The following is a 19,374-nucleotide window of genomic DNA, read 5'->3' on the forward strand; positions in this document are numbered from 1 at the left end:
CATACCGCGCCTCACATTCTGACCAATAGCAGCTGCACTGAACGGAAGTTGCAATCATTTGGAGAGTCCTATCAAACAATTCTTCCTTTATTCTTTCAGCAGATGGAAACAAGTGAGCATCAATGAAATTGAGTTTGATTTCATACATTAAAAATAGCTCAGTTGTTCAACTACAGTTTTTTGTTTCCTCAACGATTAAGCAAAGCAACCACGAGATGACGTATGCTGCATAAGCACTTCCGTGTTGCTCAACCACGAAGAAGAAAATCATCCAATCAAAACATTCACAGGAAGGTTGTTTCATATTTGAAAACAACTTGTTTGGCTGGCGTATTAGCAATAGTCTTCCAGTTGTTTTAATTTAACACACAATGGAACTCTTTCACAATGATGATTTTAAAATGTACTTTTGTGAGAATAGGCTGAAAACTTTTGAGGGTTGGCCATTTAACGAAGACTGCGCCTGCACACCGGAAAACGTGAGTTTTCGGTCAAAAACTGTCAAAATGAAGCCGTTTGTCTGGAAATAAATAAATGACCGAACCATGGTAGTTGGGAGTTTTGTTTTTATAACAGTTCTTCGATGTGAAGCAGTGGCGTTTTGAAACTGTACCGACCATTAACTCTATCATTGGTGTTTTACTAATACAACTAAAGAGCAAAGCATGAATATTTTGATTTTATTTTAAGCAGTTTTGAATTGATACTCAAAGATCATTTCAGTGCCTTACTTGACATTTGAGTTGAGAATACTATACAGCATTTCACTATTATTAAATATGAAGAAAACAACTTGAAATTCTGTTAATTGGTAATATGTTTTTCAGATGGCAAAGGCTGGCTTTATTTACACGCCTTCAGACAACAGCCCAGATGCTGCTATGTGCTTCTTCTGCCTCAAAGAGTTGGCGTGCTGGGAGCCAGAGGATGACCCACAGTAAGATGGTCACATTATTGTCTCAGGGGCCATAAACTTCTGAACTATACTTTATTTCTTACAAAATCTATCCAACTGCAGTTTAAAGGTGTATGCGCTTGTATTTGAACCGCAATATGCTGCACTTAGATCACTGTGTGTTGACGAATTCGAGTGGTAATTATTACCCTGTGTTATGAATTTCCCTAAAGCATAAGCCACAAATATACTGTCACTGATGGTTTTCTCCTTTTGTTAACAGAAAAGAGCACCGATCACATTCAGCCTTGTGTCACTTCATCACTCTGAAGAAGAAAGTAGAAGACCTGACTGTGGAGGAGTTCTTCAAACTCCAGAAGGTGAAGCACAAGTTCCTCATTGTACGTTGCTTTCATTCATCCCATCCTATAGCACCAATATTTACATGTGATGGCAACTGATGCACTGATTTCCTCCAAACACAGCGCAAATCCTATAATGAGGCCGTCGACAAGTTTAGGGAGGAGGCAAGATTGATGAAAGCAGAAATGCTCAAGATGGCCATGGGCAAAGAGCAATGAGCATTTGGTGTGCATTTGTATATGTTTTAAGCTGTAAGGGACTCTTTGCCTTACAGTATGTCCACATTGTGTTTGTTCTTTGTTTTTAATGCCTAACCTGTATAGTAATTTTTCACTTATCCATCTGTTTTATTCCACTTTGCCTAAAGTAGAATATTTCTCACTTGTTCTATATCAGTGGTGTCCAAACTCTTTCTGTGGGGGTCCACATACAGTATCAAAAAATGAAAGGATACATGGGCCACCGTGATGTAAGTCGATGTTTTTTTTTTGTTGTTGTTTTTTTATGCTTATTAAACACGCTAAAACCTCTCCAGTATAGGTCAGGTCAACTCATGTAGCTATGGCAAAACGTTAAATATATATTTAGAGAAAAATCAGCATGCATTTCAGCTTTGTGTGCTTTAATATTAGTGTTGTTAGTATGAATATTTAACCTTTTTCTCATTGCATTATGCCTTTTTTTCCTCATGTATTTTATTTGGACGGGACAGTGCATGTTCATGAACATTTTGAGCAAGAAAAAACAAGAAATGTAAACACTCCATATTCAGTCTGTAATTTCCATCTGTTGTCCACAGAAAGCTGGTAAGCCATTTTTAATTATTTTTTATTTTAATTTTTAAAAAATTACATCATTTTATTTTTGACAGAATAATACAGTACAATACATATAACAAATTTAAATTGTACATCATAAGTGCTATACATAAAATAGAAAAGCACAATCATCATTAAAAAAAAAATGCCACCGTTCAATAAAAAACAAGCTACAGGCAGGAAATGGCTCCCGGGCAGCAATTTGGACACCACTGTGCTAATCTGTTAAATATTTTTAAATCGTTATCGTTAGTGTGTTAGCTCGCTCAAATGTAAATTTTTCAACTTTTGCTCTTTTCAATGTGACTCCTAACCTCCTTCAAAATGTTTAATTTTATGTATAGCATACAATATTCCCTTGGAGACAATAAAAAAATCGACCTGCAGGCAGCAATTTGCCCCCAGGCAGCACTTCGGACACATGAAACTTTAAAGAGCAACACTCTTGTCTGCGGAGTAAGACGTCGACATTCTGCTGCAGGTCCTTGACTAGAAAGTCATACTAGTAACACCTCCTATGGTGTTACCATGGCAACCTTCCAAATGAAAGAAGGAAGTGATGATGCTCTTCCTTATTGCAGATACAGCCTACTGGTGTAACACTTGTTTTGGGTTCTCATTACATTAAAAGGAACTTAAAATGATGAATGAAGGTTTTTGTAAATGTTTGGACCCCCGGAAGCAGGAGCTGAGGCAAAAGCTTGGAACAAACACTTACAGTCTTTATTAATAAAGCCAACAGAACAAGCCAGACAACAGAACGTAAATAAATAAACGCACATACCGCTAGGTCCATAAATATTTGGACAGAAAAAGTTTTTTCTAATCTTGGTTCTGTATCCATCCATTTTCTATACCGCTTCATCCTCATTAGGGTCGCGGGGGCATGCTGGAGCCTATTTCAGCTGACTTCGGGCAACAGGCGGGGTACACCCTGGACTGGTCGCCAGCCAATCGTAGGGCACATATAGACAAACAACCATTCACACTAACAGTCATTCACACTTAGAGTCGCCAATTAACCTTACCTGCATGTTTTTGGAATGTGGGAGGAAGCCGGAGAAAACCCACGCGCACACGGGGAGAACATGCAAACTCCACACAGAAATGCCCAGGGGAGAATCGAACTCTGGTCTTCCAGGCTGTTCCTGTATTGGCCAACGTGCTAACCACTAGACCAGACCGTGCGGCCCCTTGGTTCTGTATACCACAGTGAATTTTGAATGAATCAATTCAGATGTGGTTAAAGTGCAGACTTTCAGCTTAAATTCAGTTGGCTGAACAAAAAGATTGCATAAAAATGTGAGGAACTAAAGAATTTTTTTCAACACAACTCCATTTCTGGGGATCAAGAGTAATTGGACAAATATAAGAGTAAAATGTCAATTTCTAATAGTTGGTTGAAAACCGTTTGCTGGCAATGACTATCTGAAGTCGTCACCAGATGCTGAGTTTCCTCCTCTTTTAATGATCTGCCAGGCCTGTACAGCAGCCGTTTGTACTTGCTGTTTGTGTGTGGGCCTTTCTTTCTGAAGTTTAGTCTTTAAAAGGTGAAATGTACGCTCAATTTGGTTGAGATCAGGTGACTGACTTGACATTCAAGAATATTCCACTTTTTTGTTTTCACAAAGTCCTAGGTTTCTTTGGCAGTATGTTTTGGGTCATTGTCCATCTGTAGTATGAAACACCGCCCAATCCGTTTGGCTGGATTTGAGACAGTATGCCGCTGAACACCTCAAAATGTATCCGGCTGGTTGTGTCCGATGTCACATCATCCATAAACACTGCATGTTGTTTTCACATCTTCCAAATGGAAGCACCACATGAAATGGCCTTTGAGTCAATTGTCCAGTTACTTTTGGTCCCTTTTAAAATGGGGTGGCACATGTTAAGTACAGTAGCTGAAACTCTTCATCTGATTTGATTGTGGATACCCTCAAATGAAAGCTGAGAGTCTGCACTTTATGTCCATATCCATTATATAACTATAATTGGAATAGGTTTCATTAGACAGGTAAAAAAACAAAACTTTTGTCAGTGTCCAAATATATATGGGCCTAACTGTATTTTAAGGTGGGCAACTCCTTGAGGCAGTTGAGATATGCTTTAAATATATTAGACCTTTTCATAATAAAATGAAAATGAATACAAAAAGAAAGTGACATGTCACTGAATGAATATATTACAAACTGTACTGCAGTCCGGTCATGACCGCCATCATCCATCGGGGCTTTACAATTATTTTGAGTTAACAGGGTGAGAGAGGTTATCTGTCATTCTTCCTTACAATGACTGATAATCTGGCAGGGCTCTAGTCAAAGTCCTTGCTTCAATCCATTTCCATCACTTCCTTTAAAATTCCTCTGCGCGTGTGCGGTCCCATCACTCCCACTGAACAAACACATGGACGGATGTAGCTCCTGTTCCACTCTCTTTCATGTTCTTCCAAAAAAAAAAAAAGAGCCTCCACTGGAGAGTTCCTCTGAGGAGAGTAGGTGTCAGCCGGGTAAGCACACCTTCCCAGCGAACAGCAGGCCCACGATGGTGAAAAAGATGGACAGAACAAAGAGCACATAGGAGGAGCCCACGCCGGTGTTGTTGGGCAGCTTGTATGGCTCTCCTCCAACCTCACTGGCATAGAAGCCGATTGGGAAAATGAGAGCGGCCATACAGAACAGGACTACTGTGACGAGAAGACAAACAGGACAACTGCTTTAGTTGACATTGTAAAAGATGTGAGCAATTGTGCATATCTTAGCAACCATTTTATGATATCTTCTCAGAAGACAATGCTATAGACATAACAAGTGTTTGTATTTCCAAGTAGTCAGTGTACAGCTGGTATAGCAGTACAAACGTTTTATCCACTGAATAGCTGGCAACACAAGCGAGTACCAATATAATAATATAATTGCGTCATGCCGACAGTCAAGAATGGTAGTGGCAGCTTCATCATCAACGTTCCCTCTGAACAGCGCGTGTGCGCAATCGCGCACTGATCTTTTGTTCTCAGAGCACAACACATCCTTGCAGCGCGACAAAATAAAATCCAACATGACCTGTAGATAAAATAAACACATAATTTATTCCGTACCATTTTGCAAGGCAACTCCATGAGTGACAGGCGCCAACAAGCGGTAATGAAAAATGACAAATGACAAATGACTGTCCAGCCAATGACGAGATCCTGTTGGTACGTATTTGCATACGCAGCCAATCAATTCATTAACAGCGCGTTACATAGTACATGCCGCTGTTTTGCAGGTTGCATAGCTACTAGTGCAGAGGAGTTAAGGTGCACTGGCTGTCCAAGTATGTGGGAACAGAAGAACAACATTTGCATACGGGTGATATTTTTTCGTTTTCGAATGAGAAAGGGCTGCTCAGAGCCAGTTTTCTGAGTGAAAAGTGTGTCCTAAATGAGTGGCCGAAGGGACCGGAAGGTAGTTCTTTTTTTCGGTGGAGATTATTTTTATTTTTATTTTTCATTTTTAAGTAACCAAACACAGCAAATGTGACATCACTTTCAAGTACATTTCCAAAATGAAATAGTGCCTGAACAGGCTGCTGCAAAACAAAAAGGAAGTAAGGAAATAAAAGTCTACGTCCCGTAATTAACAAAATAAATGCCAAAAAAGGGTGTTTCCTACAAGATTCAGATCATGAATTGGGTGAGATAGTTCCACAGCTTGTTTTATTTGAGGTGGACAATAAAGAAAGCTACATTGTGAAATACGCCATGCTGACTTTTTGAACCCACTCATATAGAAAATACAGTAGATGCCCCTACAACGTAAATAATCCGTTCCGAGAACGTTTACGTTATAGGGTTTTTACGTAAAATACATGTAAATAGCCTAATCCGTTCCAAGATCGTCCCAAACTCACCCCTTTGGCCCTTAAAAATATTCAAAGTCCACCAAATATGGTGGGAAAATATAAGAAAACGTTAGCATAAACGTAGTAGAGTAACATTCCAATATAAAATAAGGTAATAAATAAGATTACTGTAAATGAATAAAACTGAAAAACGAAAAAGCGGTGGCTATCGTTTCATCAATGTATTACAATGGCAGTGATTTAGTGATTACTTAATTTAGTGATTAAGTGATGTGAAATGTGAATTTATCTTGGAGATCAATAAAGTATCTATCTATCTATGTATCCATTGGTAGTTGCACTGTGTATTTACGTATCTGTTATCTCTTCTCTTCTATTCATCTGACACCATGACTTTGGTTCGTTTTTTCTGCACAGTTATCCCCCTTCCATTCTGACCAATATGTGCCTAACAAACAATGGAGCACTCCATCCACTTTATGTACTGCTTGTTCTCACTAGGTATGCTGGAGCCTGTTCCTGCAGTCTTTGTGTAAAAGGTGGGGTACACTGTGGACTGGTACAACAATGTACTATCATTGCTAATCAAGTGCTGGTTTGAAGTTAATTGGTTGCAATCAAAAATCAATGTTATTAGCTTTATAGTTAAAATAAATGGAACACAAGTAGCGTGTATGAATCTGGTATGCTAAAGAATCCGCTCATAAGAGTTACTCAGTATTTCTAATCACGAAAAATGAATATTGAAAAAAGTCCAAATTTGTTCACATAAGAAAACGCATTTGCAATATAAGATTTACTTAGCAATCCTGTTACCAGTTGTTAATGTAAGAATAGTTTGGAAGCTGAGCTCAACACAGGAATTGAACAGGTAACGTCTGCATTGGGAGCCACTCTCCCACCTGAGACACGTCACAACTGTGCAATCACCAGAATGGGGTAGTAGTAGGAGGCATCAAATAAATGACCCTTTCATTTTCAATGGGAAAATTGATTTAAACAGTGGTGGGTACCATTTAATTTGTCCATTTGCTTTTAGCAGACCAAACAACAGAAATTGAAATGTTGGAAAGTAAGAATGCAGAGTGAATGTTGAAATGTATGAACCAATGGGGCAAGGCTCCCCGGCGCATTTAATCAGAATTGACTCTCTCCTCAGCTCGAATCGCCCCAGTGACTTCTGTCTGACATCATATATTTTTATACAATATGATGAAAACCTACACACAAACTGTCTGAAAAGTCTGAATAGATTCCAACCTTGTCCTAAACGAGCTGAACATTATGACGTTGTATTGGCTTGAATCGGTTGAGAAATTCCATAAGAGTTAGCGGACAAAAAATGAGGCAGAAAAATAATAAGAAGAAGCGGCCGTATAAATAAATGAAAACTGGTGCTTTCAGCATTCATACAATTATATTCATTCAATACCATTTGGGTGAAGAGCTACTGTATTTTGAAACAAGCAACATTATCGATTCATCTCTAATCCCAGATGTGTATTTAAGTGAGAAGGAAAGGAAAGACACTTACACCCAGTGAAGGCGATCCAGCGGGCATATCGGATGACCTCGCGGCGCCAATGGGATATGACCAGCAGACAGCAAGTGACGGACAGTGAGAGGACACCCAGGATGATGAAGAAGAGTGTGGTGACCCACTCTGGAGGCATTTGAGGGGGGATGCAGGTTCGATCTCGGCCATGAATGGTCTGGCACTGTCGGACCAGACCTAGACTTAGAGAGCCTGGACACAGAAGAAGTGTTGTCTTTAGTAGAAACATTAGGACACACCAAACTCTTCCACGCCAAACTCATCCAAGCATATCTGAATGGGACTTCCTATAGGAAGCCTGCTGGTGTCATACAAAATTCCCATTCTTGTGACTTGGGTTCGATTCCTGGCCAGTGCATGATTGATTACTTTCCTTACGAAATATTTGATGTTTTGTTGTCAAAAGCCGCTTACTTACTATTAGAACAAAACCATTGTCATTGCAACGCTGGTTCCCGTGCGATTTTATCAAAATATATAAAATGTAATACAGTACCAGGAGCGTCCAATACAATACTATTAAAAAACAAATAAATATGTATCTAATATATATATTAACTACATATTTTAATATATTTTTCTATTTAATAATAGTCCAAAAAATGAAAAAAATACAAATGCAAAACACCTACTGAAATAACGTTTTGGAAGCGTTTGTGTGATTGTTAAATTAATTCCCAAGCAAAAATAACAACACAAAATGAATACATTCTTTTAAAAAATGAAAGCTTTTTCAATAGATCCATGATATGCAGTGTATAATACTAATACAATATAATACATAATTGTGCACATTAATAACTAACATTGAGATACATTTTATTGGCACATTTAATAGGACAAGCGATCTGTGTATTGTCTTTTATATTTATAATATATTTTTGTAAATTTTGGGGTATTTTTTAAAATTAATTCTTAAGCAAAATAAAAAATAAATAATGAAAAAAATAATATTCAAATTTGACAAAAAAATCTGAAAATTAATATACTGTATGTGATAACATATTAATAGGTAATATTAAAATACTTACTTTAAACTAACTATTATTTTATTACATTTATCTTTTAAAGTGTAAAACTAAACTAAACAGACAAGAAAGCGCAAATGTGCAACTGGGTGTCATTTCTTCACCGCACAAACTCATTCTTTTCATTTTTGTTGTTGTGCTTCCTTCCACATGTACATTAATTGCTCGTGGCCAACGTAAATGACATCATGGACAATCACAAAGTGGTTTAATCCTCCAGGTGAAAGGCTTCCCCCTCCCAGAAGGCCTCATTAAACGTCCTCAGTCACAAACAATACTTCCTGCCCTCACGTAATTACATCCAGCTAATTAAACAAGGACAAAGGGGCTTTTTAAGAGGCACTTATTTCACACCACTGTTTACTACATGGAGCACATAATGACTTTGCGAGCAAACTAATCAAATGAATTTGGCAGTTAAATTATGCCACAAATACAACCTGTCACATGATTATATGTGTCCTATGCATAAATTACACATTAAAGATATTCCACTTGATTACTACTAAACTCCAAGAAAGCACTATATGGTAAATACTTTAATTTAACCTCAGCAGCACTCCCTGGGTCATCTCTGTTGAATGTGGTTTAAATTGGGTTTGTTGCCACCCATTAACTCATGTATTTTGGAGCACTGTTGCACTTTTTTCTCATCTTCAGCTTTCTTAATCTGAGAGGAGAGACAGTTCAAGTCCAAGACCAAATTAATAGACGTGTTGTACATGCACTGAAAAACAAGCAAACAATACCTGTCTATTTCATGGTGTGCAACTGTATTGATTGTTATAGTCTTGAAGCGAGGTAAAACTGGAGTGCACTATTTGGCTGCAACCAGCAGAGGTGCTGTTGGTCCCGTTTCAACTAGTTTAAGCTCTAAGAAGAACAGAAGAAGATAAAAAGTGGCAGCAGGGTCGCCAGTTTAGCGGCTTTGTCGCTATACTAGCAAGTATTCGGATTCCATAGCCACTCTTTTTCAATAAAGCAACAAAATCTAGTAAATTTCTCTTGTCTAACTGGAGACTTTCGGAGACTCTGACGTGAAAGTACATATCATTTTTAATCCTGGATTATGCGTAGCCAGTACACCGTCTTGTTCCTTTTATACATGTCCGTCAGGGTTGAGTGTGTGACGCGCAGTTCTCTGCCAAAATGCTAGGGGCAGTGTTTCGTCACGAGCAAACAACGGCAATAAAAGAGAGACTGGGAAGGTTATTGTAGCTGCAACTAAATGACATGTTACAACCAATAACACACAATCATAAAAATAATCATTATCTTTCTTGAGATGTCATTGTAATAAACAGTCGTCCCCCGCTACATTGCGTTTCGAACATCGCTCCTTCACTCTATCGCGTTTTTCAAACATTAATTAATTAATAAATGCTGTTTCGTGATTGACTAAAGCCTACTATTAGTACAAAAAACATGCATATTTAAGCAAATTGTATGTATTTTTTGCTCAAATTAAGCATTTTCAAGCCTAAAAATGGTGAAATAAACTAAAATACAAATAAAGCCATTAAGACCACCAACTTGTCAATGTAGTATTCTCGATGTCAGTAACTATTCAGTGAGACCATGCATCACCGAAGCACCAGACTTGAACAACCAGCTTTTATTGCAGGTTTAAATTGTATCACAACAGGCAAAATGATAATAACAATAACAATAAAATAATCATCAGCATAATAGTAACACGGGTTACTGTTGTGGTCTAACGTCACTTCCTGTCTGCCATTGATTCTGCTCCCCTACAAGGTAAACGCTGAAATGGCTTATTTTCTCTGATTATATCTACTATACAGGGTAATAAAAATGTAAAGGTGACTATATGGGTATTATTTCATGTCTGAATGGCTCTAATATTGTTTACAATATATATATATATATACACAGTGTATATATGTAGAAGATCGTAAACAGGTTTCCTATGCCATAACTATGAAAATATTCCATTTACAATATAGAGAATAATACTTCTTCTAAAGACACGTATCGCAGTCGAACCAATTAATCGCGATAAAGGAAGGCTTACTGTACTACATCCACAACAGGTGTGTGATGCATTAATCAACCAGTTAATTTCCATGTTCGATTAGAATTGGTATTTAAACAGTCAGATTCATCATGCTGTTCACATTTCTACTTCATGAGACCAAGACAAAACCTAACAACTGATCAACCAAAGATGGCCACTGAGCTTCGAGTGTCACATACTGTAGTGCCATCTTCAGGTTGCAACACAGATACATAGAGACTGGCAGTCTGTGCCTTTCTGTGAAAATGTACTGGTCACACACCTGCCGTGAACTTCCTCAAGGAACAATTGTTTGAGAGCAGCAAGTCGTGCAAAAACTACAGCAGTATTCGAGAACAGTTGGATATGTGCATTCAAAAGTTTAGAGTTAAGTTTAAGTAGAGTTAAGTTCCACCTGTAAAGTTTATAGCGAATTTAAGGTTTATCCTGAAATTTCACCCAAAAGCTGAATACAGTAACTTTTTGTGAGTAGTGTAGCTTCATATTGACAGGTGTACCTAATGCTGTGGCTTGTGGACATAATACAGTTAAACAAATGACTTTGAACATTTCATATGTCAGAAACGTGCTGAAAACGAGTCTTGATGCATCAAAAATGTTAAATGCATTTACTGGTCTGATTAGAAAGTAAGCAGTCAAAACTTTTGCTGCATGAAAGCCATACCGGCGGGCTCTCCGGTGCTGATCCAGTCTGGGTTGGCGATGCTGGCGATGGCGAAGACTTGTGCAGCGAGGAAGAGACATCCTGATATCACGGTCAGTTTATCCATGTCACTGAGCACAACCGGTACTGAGGAGGGGTCTATGTGTCTCTAGCCCGCCTCTTGATACATTTAAAAGTCCCAGGGTGTCCTCTGGATCATTCGCATGGTGTTACATCCACGTCCATCCATTATTGGGCCGAAGAGGAGGGAACACCGCCCTGATGTCACGGACCGCATTCCCGGTAACTTTCCCGGGGTTGTTTCTCAAAAGATGTGTGAATTAGTGACACAAAGTGGATGTACTAACTGATATAATCAACCAAAAATGAAAGCAGATTCGTGCAGTCGACTTTTATGGAAGAAAACTGTCGATGCTCCAGATCGACACACGAAAAGACGACAACAAAAATACACAATCACATCAACTTCTTTCATGGCGTCTGATTAAAATGCATCCGAGCGACAGGAATGTAGTTTTTGCGGGGAAAAACTGCGATGTTACGTCTTTGCAAAAACAAACTCACAGCAAACCTTCTCACAGCAAGCTTGCTTTAAATTCTTACCGTCTGTCAGTGAAGTCTCGCGAGAAGACGCGGGAACACTAACCTCTGCCATTTCAGGTATAGCTCGATCTCGTTGGACAGCGACAGAGTGGCACTCAACACACGTTAGTATATCTTTATAATACTATTGAAAGTACTAATAATAATAATAATACACAAGTTAATCAAATAACATACGTGACAAAGCAGTCAGACCGGGCAGATAGAATTTATTCATTATTTTACATTAGCTATACATGAAAATGTATGTGGGCAAGATGCAGTGGATACACAGCACATAAATTGTCTTTTTGTTACAGTGAAGAAAACAAATTCTGTTTTGCCGGAGGAGGTTTTCAGATCTCGTCGATGAAAGGCGTTTTGACGAGGTTGCCGCTGGATGCCATGGTCTTCTTACCAGACACAAATTTCTTGGCAGCCTGCAAAGAAATGTTTTTAAAACTCATTGAGTAAATTAGCAAGATTATCTGCATATACATTCACTGGACACTTCATTAGGTACACTTGCACAGTCTAATGAGAACCACACCGCTCTGCATCATATGGAGAGTTGCTTCTAATGTATTTAGGAATTGTTTCACAAGACATACAACGACAAATAAAAGAAATATCTCTCAAAAAGATGCAATGCAGTGTTACATCACTACAACTACCATAATAATAAATATTAAAAGTGTGGCTGTAGATGATCACAGCATGCAAAACGGTTGCCCAAAGTGCACCCTGGGGGCCATTTTCGGCCTGCACATAAGTTTTTTTTAAATTGACCCTCAGCATATTGTAAAAATAAAATTATTAATGATAAATATTATTGGATATGACACTAATTTTCTTTGTCACCTATAACACAAAGCTAAGATGTTTATATAGTTTAGCTTATATTGACATACACTGGATTGGCTTTAGTTTCTTTAACGTACAAAGTGTTTCAAATGTAATGTATCAAAGTGACTCCCTTCATCCTTTAGTCTTTTTGTAAGCGGCCGTGGTTCATACAGTTTTATCTAATGCACTCCGTTTAAGTGGATGAAACCACAGCTAGAGTGTAGTTATTCCACCTAGTGGAGAAGTTGAGAAATTAATTGATACCACTGTACTATGCCGTAATAAACACACAAAATATGTACACCTTCCAAATAAAACTGTGTCCTAATCAATGCTGGAGCCTATCCCAGGTGACTTTGGCTGAGAGGCTTGGTACACCCTGGAGTGGTCACCAGCCAATCGCAGGGAACAGATAGACAAACCTGTGTCATTGTTATTATTATGTTACTACCATTGTGCCCGTTGTGAGACATCTCAAACTGCAATAAAAGCCTGCAATTCCGGAGATCTAGTCAGGTGCCTGTCTCACTGAACGACCTCCGACACCCAGCAACCAATGCAGAACACCACACTCACAAGTTAATGGTGGTCCCAATGGCCCATATATCTGTATCCCAGTTCACCCTGCCATCTCTATGCTTGAAAACACCCAACCAGGGCCAAGAATAAGTGAGCATTATTAAGACTAGTATATATTATATCTAGGATACGATCTCATTAGATTGTTCAAGTGCACCTGTGCAAGTGTGATTTGGCCAAATACTTTTGGCCAAAAAAAAAAAAAAAATCCTGTGTGTTCATTGCAAATGCTTGTTTGAATATTCTCTTAACTTCTAATGAAATCAAATGTGCCTACTACTGTAGGTGTAAAACAAGGATCTTACGTTGGCCACGTCAGCTAGGGAAACATTGTCTATGTTTTTGGAGAATTCTTCAGGGGAGTGGTATGAGCCGCTCGCCAGAGCCTGAGAGCCCATGGCCTCCAGCAGACCTTCAGAAGTCTCTAGAGACATCAGGGTGTGAGCCTTCAGTGATGTCCTGCACCATAAAAACACCATAGAGAAAAACATCCATTATTTAACATTGGCATGTTTTAAAATAATTTATGACATGACTGAAGAAATCATCATCATGAATTAGCTGTCTTATTCTAACAGATGCTCAGCATCATTATGAATCTGATGATATTCTACATGTCAGAGACTGTGAATGAAGAGTTTCTTACTTGGCCCGAGTGAGGTCAGCAGCTGTGACTCCACCATCAGCGACCGCTTTCACCTCTGCAAGAGCAGCCTTGATGGCCTAAGGAGACGTAAAAAGTAACCAGTAACAATCACCCAGTTGTGCATTTGAACGGAACTGTATCGCAACAATGATACACTCACATCGCCGGCAGCTCCTGCTTGGGCAATGGTGTAGACTCCAAATAGGCCGGAGTCAGAGTAGGTAACATTGAAAGCACTCACCTGTAAAAAAAAAAAAAAAAAAAATTAAAAATGCCTCATTGGTTCTGTTATATGATTCAGCATATAAAGTGAGTCAAGTGCCTTCTTTTCCACCTGCTACCTACTACTCACATCAAAGGGGTCGGTAGTTGCTTTGGCAACACCCTGCACCAGTTTGCTAGTGGTATTGGAGCCCCTCTTGACATGGGGACCAGCTCCCAGCAGGTGCTGCAGAACGCTGAAGGCCACTGTCTCTCCACTACCTGACGCAGCAGCCTGGCTCACCACCGCCGAGTGGACCAAATTACTGGAGCTCTGCACACGGACCTCACCTGGTAAAACAGTCGCAAACATGCTTTAAATGCCTTTTGTGAGTTGTTATGAATGCTGTTAATGGTGGGAATATAGAATCACTCTTACCTCCACGATATTGGGCTTTGGCTCCTGATGTACCGGCGCCGCTGCGAATGTTGAGGAATTGCTCTCCTACTTGCTTCAGAACAGTGTGATCCACACCTGGAGGACAAGTGAGGCAGTTTGCAGTGTTATGTTCTTCTCGAAATCCTAGACTACCGGAAATCAACAAGACCACCGTCCTCACCGAGACCAACAAGAGCCATTCTTGCGCTTGTGAAATTATTCTGGACAAACTGGTGCAGCTAGAAAAAAATAAAAAGGTAAAATAATGCGTTAAATGGACTTGACACCATCAGTGGTGAAGAATACAACCACAACACTCACATGTTCAGACTGGATGTTGCCAACCATGTAATCAGGACAGTACAGGGAGTTGCAAAGAGCGTTCTTGTAGGCTGCTTCATGCAGACTTTCAACCACACCTGGGGGAAAAATGATGGACAGGAAGTACAATAGGTTAATTTACTGGACACAACTTATTACAAAAGCTAATGCTCTTAAACGACAAAGATAACGCTGAGTTTTGATTGACACTGTCAATATGCTCCTCATTGCAGTGGGGTCTAAATGCACTGCATTATACTAATTAGGTGTTTCTTGTATTTTTTTTTTTTTACTGGGCCTTCTCACAAAAGTTAAAAGATGCCGGGTTTGATGTAGCTAGAATCTGGACCCACTCACCTATCTGAGTACTCTGTCCTGCCCGAGCCTTGTCCGTCTTCACTCTGGGCGTGAGATCGGACACTTCCCACGGTCGGAACTCTGGCGCCGTTGTAACGTTGATCAAATACTCCATCACTGTGTCACTGATGAACAATGATAAGGACAAAAGTCAATGTTTTACGTTGTTGTATAGATACAACTACATACATGTATACCTGTAGTATATAATGATGATAGCGGTGGTATAAACTCACATGTCATCTCTCAGGCAGTCAACAGTGTAGACCATGTTCTCTCTGGATGACACCACACTGCAGAGGCACAAATGTTTACATGTTAAGGTAACAATACGGGACAAGAAAGAGACTTTTAAAAAAGTGATAATAGTGGTTTGTTCCATAGTCAGTCCTTTCTGGAAATCACTGACCTCAGGTTGCCTCCAACTGCTTCAATACCACGGCATATCTTGAAAGCTGAAGCTCCTTTGGTAGTCTAGAAAAGCACTTAAAATCAGCTTTGGTGAAGACATTACACAACTTAAAATCTAACTTGTCATAGTAATGACAGCACCTACAACCTGCATTCATGCCATGGGCTGTTTGCTTGGCCCATCACTTCTATTCTGCTGTTTTACTGCAATTTATCTGACTTATAATGGACTATTTCAAGTCTCAATTGGCGGGGTTCTGATTATTTTGTACAAGGTTGCCATTGTCATTACATAATTGCAAAAGGGGTGATCGCATTATTTAAATTACATGTTCTCTTCTGCTCTATTAGTGCAATTGCTCTGACTTTGTGGAATAATTCCAGTCTTATTTGGACTTGTTCTTATTATATATTTTGTGCAAGGTTAATTTTCATAAGTAGAGTGCATTAATTAATTATTAATGAATGTTGTTGCACGTGAGCAAGCGTACTGTGGGTTTGACTTTTGGAGCATTTTGAATCTTTGTACTCTATTTGTATGATGAATTGTGTTGGTTATCATTAAGAAGCTACAAGACATGATTGGATTACTGTCATTCCATGACTCCACTACATTGGGCGTGTCTACGTGAGTGTACATGGATTGTACTGGGACCTAGACCTTGCCCTAGACCAGGGGTCACCAACGTGGTGCCCGCGGGCACCAGGTAGCCCCCCACGACCACATGATGTGCCCGCAAGCCTGCTTTTCATTCAGGTTTTCAGTTAATAATGTGAGAACACTAGAAAGAAAAGTATTCTGAAACATAAAATGTGAGTTGTGTATACCAGCATTTTGTGAATGTTTTGGTAAAACAAGCATATTTGATCTGTTTGGGTTGAAATAAGGTATGAAAATCATTTCTACAAAAATTAGTAGCTCGTGGCCACTTTCATTTTCTAAAAGTAGCTCTCGCAAGAAAAAACGTTGGTGACCCCTGCCCCAGACCACCTCTTCTAATCGTGCTAAAAGAGAGGAAGTATGCCAGCCCTGGGCACAACTCCGTGTGCTCAAACTAGTCAAACGTACTGTGCTTAAGGTATTACGTGGCCCCAAGCATGGTCCAATTGGCCTAATGTGAGTATGCTCTTAATGTGCAAAAAAACACAAAAAAATGTGAAAAAAAACGTCCTGGACAGTTGATTAGGGTAAAGCATCATACCAGGTTGGAGGCCAATCGGAGGACGTGGGTGACGCCTTGGTTTTCCGGGGTCTCATAACGACAGCCAGCCTTAACAAACACACCAATCTTGGAAGCAGGAGAGTAGTTTTCAAGCGAAGCTATCACCAGTCCACTAGGCAGCCTGGTCACCTGGAGGGGAACATAAATGGAGGCTTTCATCACCACTTCCCCAGAAAACAAACATAAGGCATTCAGAATAAGGTGATTATATCGATAAACAAATCAGCAGCTTAATAATCAGACATAAAACTATGTGGTGTGGACCCAGCCAACTCCATACAGGTAAACCGGATGGACATCCTGGAAAGAGTGGGCAGCCCCTGGTGAGAGCTTGAGGCCAGCCAGGGGCTCTCCAAGAGACTGGCCTGCTCTAACAGCTCCATGGGAGAAACACAATGTCAACAACCCACTGACCTTAACGTCCTGCGGCTGAAACTTAATGTGTTCGGCAGCCCCGGTAGTCTCCACCTTCTGGGCAGCCTGAGCCGCATAAAGCCTTGTCTGGGAAAAACAGGAAATGGGAAGGTGGGACAATACAACATGGGCAGAAGATACTCATACTACAATCCAATATAAGTAGCGAAACAACACAATCACATTATTATGATTAGAGACACCTCTCAGTGTGATGTACAGTAGTTTTATACCACAAAAATATCCATTTTGTTATCATTCAAATACTCCAAATATAATATGATCAATTAAATCAATTAAAATGAAGACTCAAACAGGAAGCTAGCTACCTTTCACTTTACTGAGGTTATGTAATGTTACTTCATAATGCCTGTATTGCCTGTGATGAATTTGTTTGCCAGTACTGTAAATTATACTTTGCTGAGCATTAATAACATAAAGTAAACACAAATAACAGATTCCTGACAGTTCAGGTGACGGCACCTAACCCACAGCTTATAGGACACATTAAATCAACTGTTTGTCAAGCACGCAGACGACGTGAAACTTCCGGTGACAATTTGGACAACTACCCCGATTGAAATTTAAGGAATGGTTAACGGAAGACCTTACCGATAATTGACTGAGTGTCCGAATCCCCTTCATCTCCCCTCTCTCCTTCAGCCAGGACGCTAAAGCAATATGGCCGGCGTCAAAGTGCCCTACCCAGCATGCAAAGCGTGCTCTCTCTGCCGGAAATACTGCTTCTGCCGGAAATACTGCTCCTCTTTGGAGCATGCGTCCTCTAGTGCCACGAAGGGATGAGTGATGTTTTATTTCTCAAAATAAGTTTTTAAGGCCAATTTAGACGAGTGTATAAATATACTATAGAAAATATAAAATGTAACACTGAAACAAAAACAGTGAAAATATAAGATAGGGAAGTCTCGACACTTTCGAGCTCACGGATCATTTCAAATGCGCATGCGTGACTTTCACACGTGAAGCAAACGTTTGAGCTAGCTGCACGCTGTAAACATTTGTGGAGTCCGTAACGCTGCTAAATAAACATTTATTTTGCATTTTTGCTCCTCTATACCCCCAAGAAGGGAAATACCTCCGTGAAGCATTTCGCCGAGAGGATCTGCACACTAAAACGACTTTTTCCACAATGGTGAGGGTTTTTGGCAGATTTCGCTAGACAAGCTAACAGATCGGCTAACTATTAGCTAGCAGTATTCATACCGGGCATGGGATGTTTGACATTAGTCTTGTATTGTTGTGTAGCATCATTTTTGTTTCACTCACAGTTTCGTCTTCGTAACTGTTAACTGTGTGCAGAGTGAAGCTCCAGTGAACCCAAAGGCCTATCCGCTGGCGGACGCCACGCTGACCAAAACCATCCTCGACTTGGTGCAGCAAGCCTCCAACTACAAGCAGCTGAGGAAGGGGGCTAATGAAGGTGAGGTTGATCCGGTCTTATTTTAAATGTATTTTAGTTAATTCTAAAATTATGTTTTCATAATTCCTTCAAACGTGACTGGGACGTCCCTATGCAATTTCACATGTACTGAGCTGGACCTCATAGATCTGCATGCTAAACACACCATACTAACATATCCTGCTTCTCCCCCAGCCACAAAGACCCTGAACAGAGGCATAGCTGAATTTATCGTCATGGCTGCTGATGCCGAACCACTGGAGATCATTCTCCACCTACCATTGCTCTGCGAGGACAAGAATGTCCCATATGTGTTTGTCCGCTCCAAGCAAGCCCTGGGCCGGGCTTGTGGGGTGTCCCGTCCCGTCATCGCTACCTCAGTCACCATAAAGGAGGGGTCGCAGCTCAAACCACAGATCCAGACGGTTCAAATGTCTATTGAGAGACTACTGGTGTGATTGTTAATGCACTGGTCAAACAGAAGAGAAATTCCATGATCCACTTACGCTTATGTTTATGAAGCATGCATGACCATTTTTTATGTAGGACTGCTTACACTTAAGTGTATTTGCCATGTCATAGCTTGTTTCATAATAAACTTTTTTTTTATTTTTAAGATGTTTTGGATGTTTTTTCTTACCTAGCATCTGATCAGTACTGAAAGTTACTGATCTATTCAATAGAGATACAACAAAAATATTACTTTGCCCAATGTGGATGCCCTTTAGCCATAA

At 39.8% G+C, this 19,374-nt stretch overlaps 4 protein-coding genes across 5 annotated transcripts; 2 read left to right on the plus strand and 2 right to left on the minus strand.

The window, feature by feature from the left end:
* The first annotated feature begins 300 nt into the window (after window positions 1-300).
* birc5a (baculoviral IAP repeat containing 5a) lies at window positions 301-3,184 on the plus strand. Of its 2 annotated transcripts, none has more exons than XM_054768667.1 (4): window positions 301-479; window positions 828-937; window positions 1,179-1,275; window positions 1,381-3,184. In XM_054768667.1, exons 1-4 carry the CDS (start codon window positions 372-374, stop codon window positions 1,474-1,476), a joined length of 411 nt encoding a protein of 136 aa, XP_054624642.1. In that variant the 5' UTR covers window positions 301-371; the 3' UTR covers window positions 1,477-3,184. The 2 variants fall into 2 exon arrangements, with proteins under 2 accessions (XP_054624642.1, XP_054624640.1); XM_054768665.1 differs by having other exon boundaries at window positions 1,179-1,296; window positions 1,381-3,182.
* On the minus strand, window positions 2,085-11,989 carry LOC129177474 (uncharacterized protein C16orf52 homolog B-like). Its single transcript, XM_054768664.1, has 3 exons — window positions 11,202-11,989; window positions 7,451-7,663; window positions 2,085-4,759 (listed from the first exon to the last, which is right to left on the minus strand). The coding sequence occupies exons 1-3, from the start codon at window positions 11,305-11,307 to the stop codon at window positions 4,575-4,577; spliced, it is 504 nt and encodes a 167-aa protein (XP_054624639.1). The 5' UTR covers window positions 11,308-11,989; the 3' UTR covers window positions 2,085-4,574.
* Window positions 11,990-11,993: 4 nt separating this feature from the next.
* LOC129177473 (cytochrome b-c1 complex subunit 2, mitochondrial) lies at window positions 11,994-17,964 on the minus strand. The gene is made up of 14 exons (XM_054768663.1): window positions 17,833-17,964; window positions 17,221-17,307; window positions 16,786-16,935; window positions 15,582-15,646; window positions 15,409-15,465; window positions 15,173-15,297; window positions 14,816-14,913; window positions 14,676-14,733; window positions 14,495-14,590; window positions 14,207-14,406; window positions 14,015-14,095; window positions 13,855-13,931; window positions 13,514-13,667; window positions 11,994-12,223 (listed from the first exon to the last, which is right to left on the minus strand). The coding sequence occupies exons 1-14, from the start codon at window positions 17,863-17,865 to the stop codon at window positions 12,140-12,142; spliced, it is 1,365 nt and encodes a 454-aa protein (XP_054624638.1). The 5' UTR covers window positions 17,866-17,964; the 3' UTR covers window positions 11,994-12,139.
* A 138-nt stretch (window positions 17,965-18,102) lies between these two features.
* Window positions 18,103-19,256, plus strand: LOC129177476 (NHP2-like protein 1). The gene is made up of 3 exons (XM_054768668.1): window positions 18,103-18,373; window positions 18,541-18,661; window positions 18,836-19,256. Exons 1-3 carry the CDS (start codon window positions 18,371-18,373, stop codon window positions 19,096-19,098), a joined length of 387 nt encoding a protein of 128 aa, XP_054624643.1. The 5' UTR covers window positions 18,103-18,370; the 3' UTR covers window positions 19,099-19,256.
* The last annotated feature ends 118 nt before the right edge of the window (window positions 19,257-19,374 follow it).

This window comes from Dunckerocampus dactyliophorus, chromosome 2, assembly GCF_027744805.1.
Source record: "Dunckerocampus dactyliophorus isolate RoL2022-P2 chromosome 2, RoL_Ddac_1.1, whole genome shotgun sequence".
NCBI lineage: Eukaryota > Metazoa > Chordata > Actinopteri > Syngnathiformes > Syngnathidae > Dunckerocampus > Dunckerocampus dactyliophorus.

Bases quoted from the DNA above. Each gene is read 5' to 3' on its own strand.
- birc5a (XM_054768665.1), top strand. From the start codon at position 372: ATGGAACTCTTTCACAATGATGATTTTAAAATGTACTTTTGTGAGAAT. The intron at 480-827 runs GTGAGTTTTCGG...TATGTTTTTCAG, and splicing joins GCGCCTGCACACCGGAAAAC to ATGGCAAAGGCTGGCTTTAT. The intron at 1,297-1,380 runs GTACGTTGCTTT...CTCCAAACACAG, and splicing joins TGAAGCACAAGTTCCTCATT to CGCAAATCCTATAATGAGGC.
- LOC129177474 (XM_054768664.1), bottom strand. From the start codon at position 11,307: ATGGATAAACTGACCGTGATATCAGGATGTCTCTTCCTCGCTGCACAA. The intron at 7,664-11,201 runs GTATGGCTTTCA...TTCTGTGTCCAG, and splicing joins CAGCACCGGAGAGCCCGCCG to GCTCTCTAAGTCTAGGTCTG. The intron at 4,760-7,450 runs GTAAGTGTCTTT...TTCTCGTCACAG, and splicing joins CTGGATCGCCTTCACTGGGT to TAGTCCTGTTCTGTATGGCC.
- LOC129177473 (XM_054768663.1), bottom strand. From the start codon at position 17,865: ATGAAGGGGATTCGGACACTCAGTCAATTATCG. The intron at 15,298-15,408 runs GTGAGTTTATAC...ATTGTTCATCAG, and splicing joins GACTGCCTGAGAGATGACAT to TGACACAGTGATGGAGTATT. The intron at 14,591-14,675 runs GTGAGGACGGTG...CTTGTCCTCCAG, and splicing joins AATGGCTCTTGTTGGTCTCG to GTGTGGATCACACTGTTCTG.
- LOC129177476 (XM_054768668.1), top strand. The intron at 18,662-18,835 runs GTGAGGTTGATC...CTTCTCCCCCAG, and splicing joins GAGGAAGGGGGCTAATGAAG to CCACAAAGACCCTGAACAGA.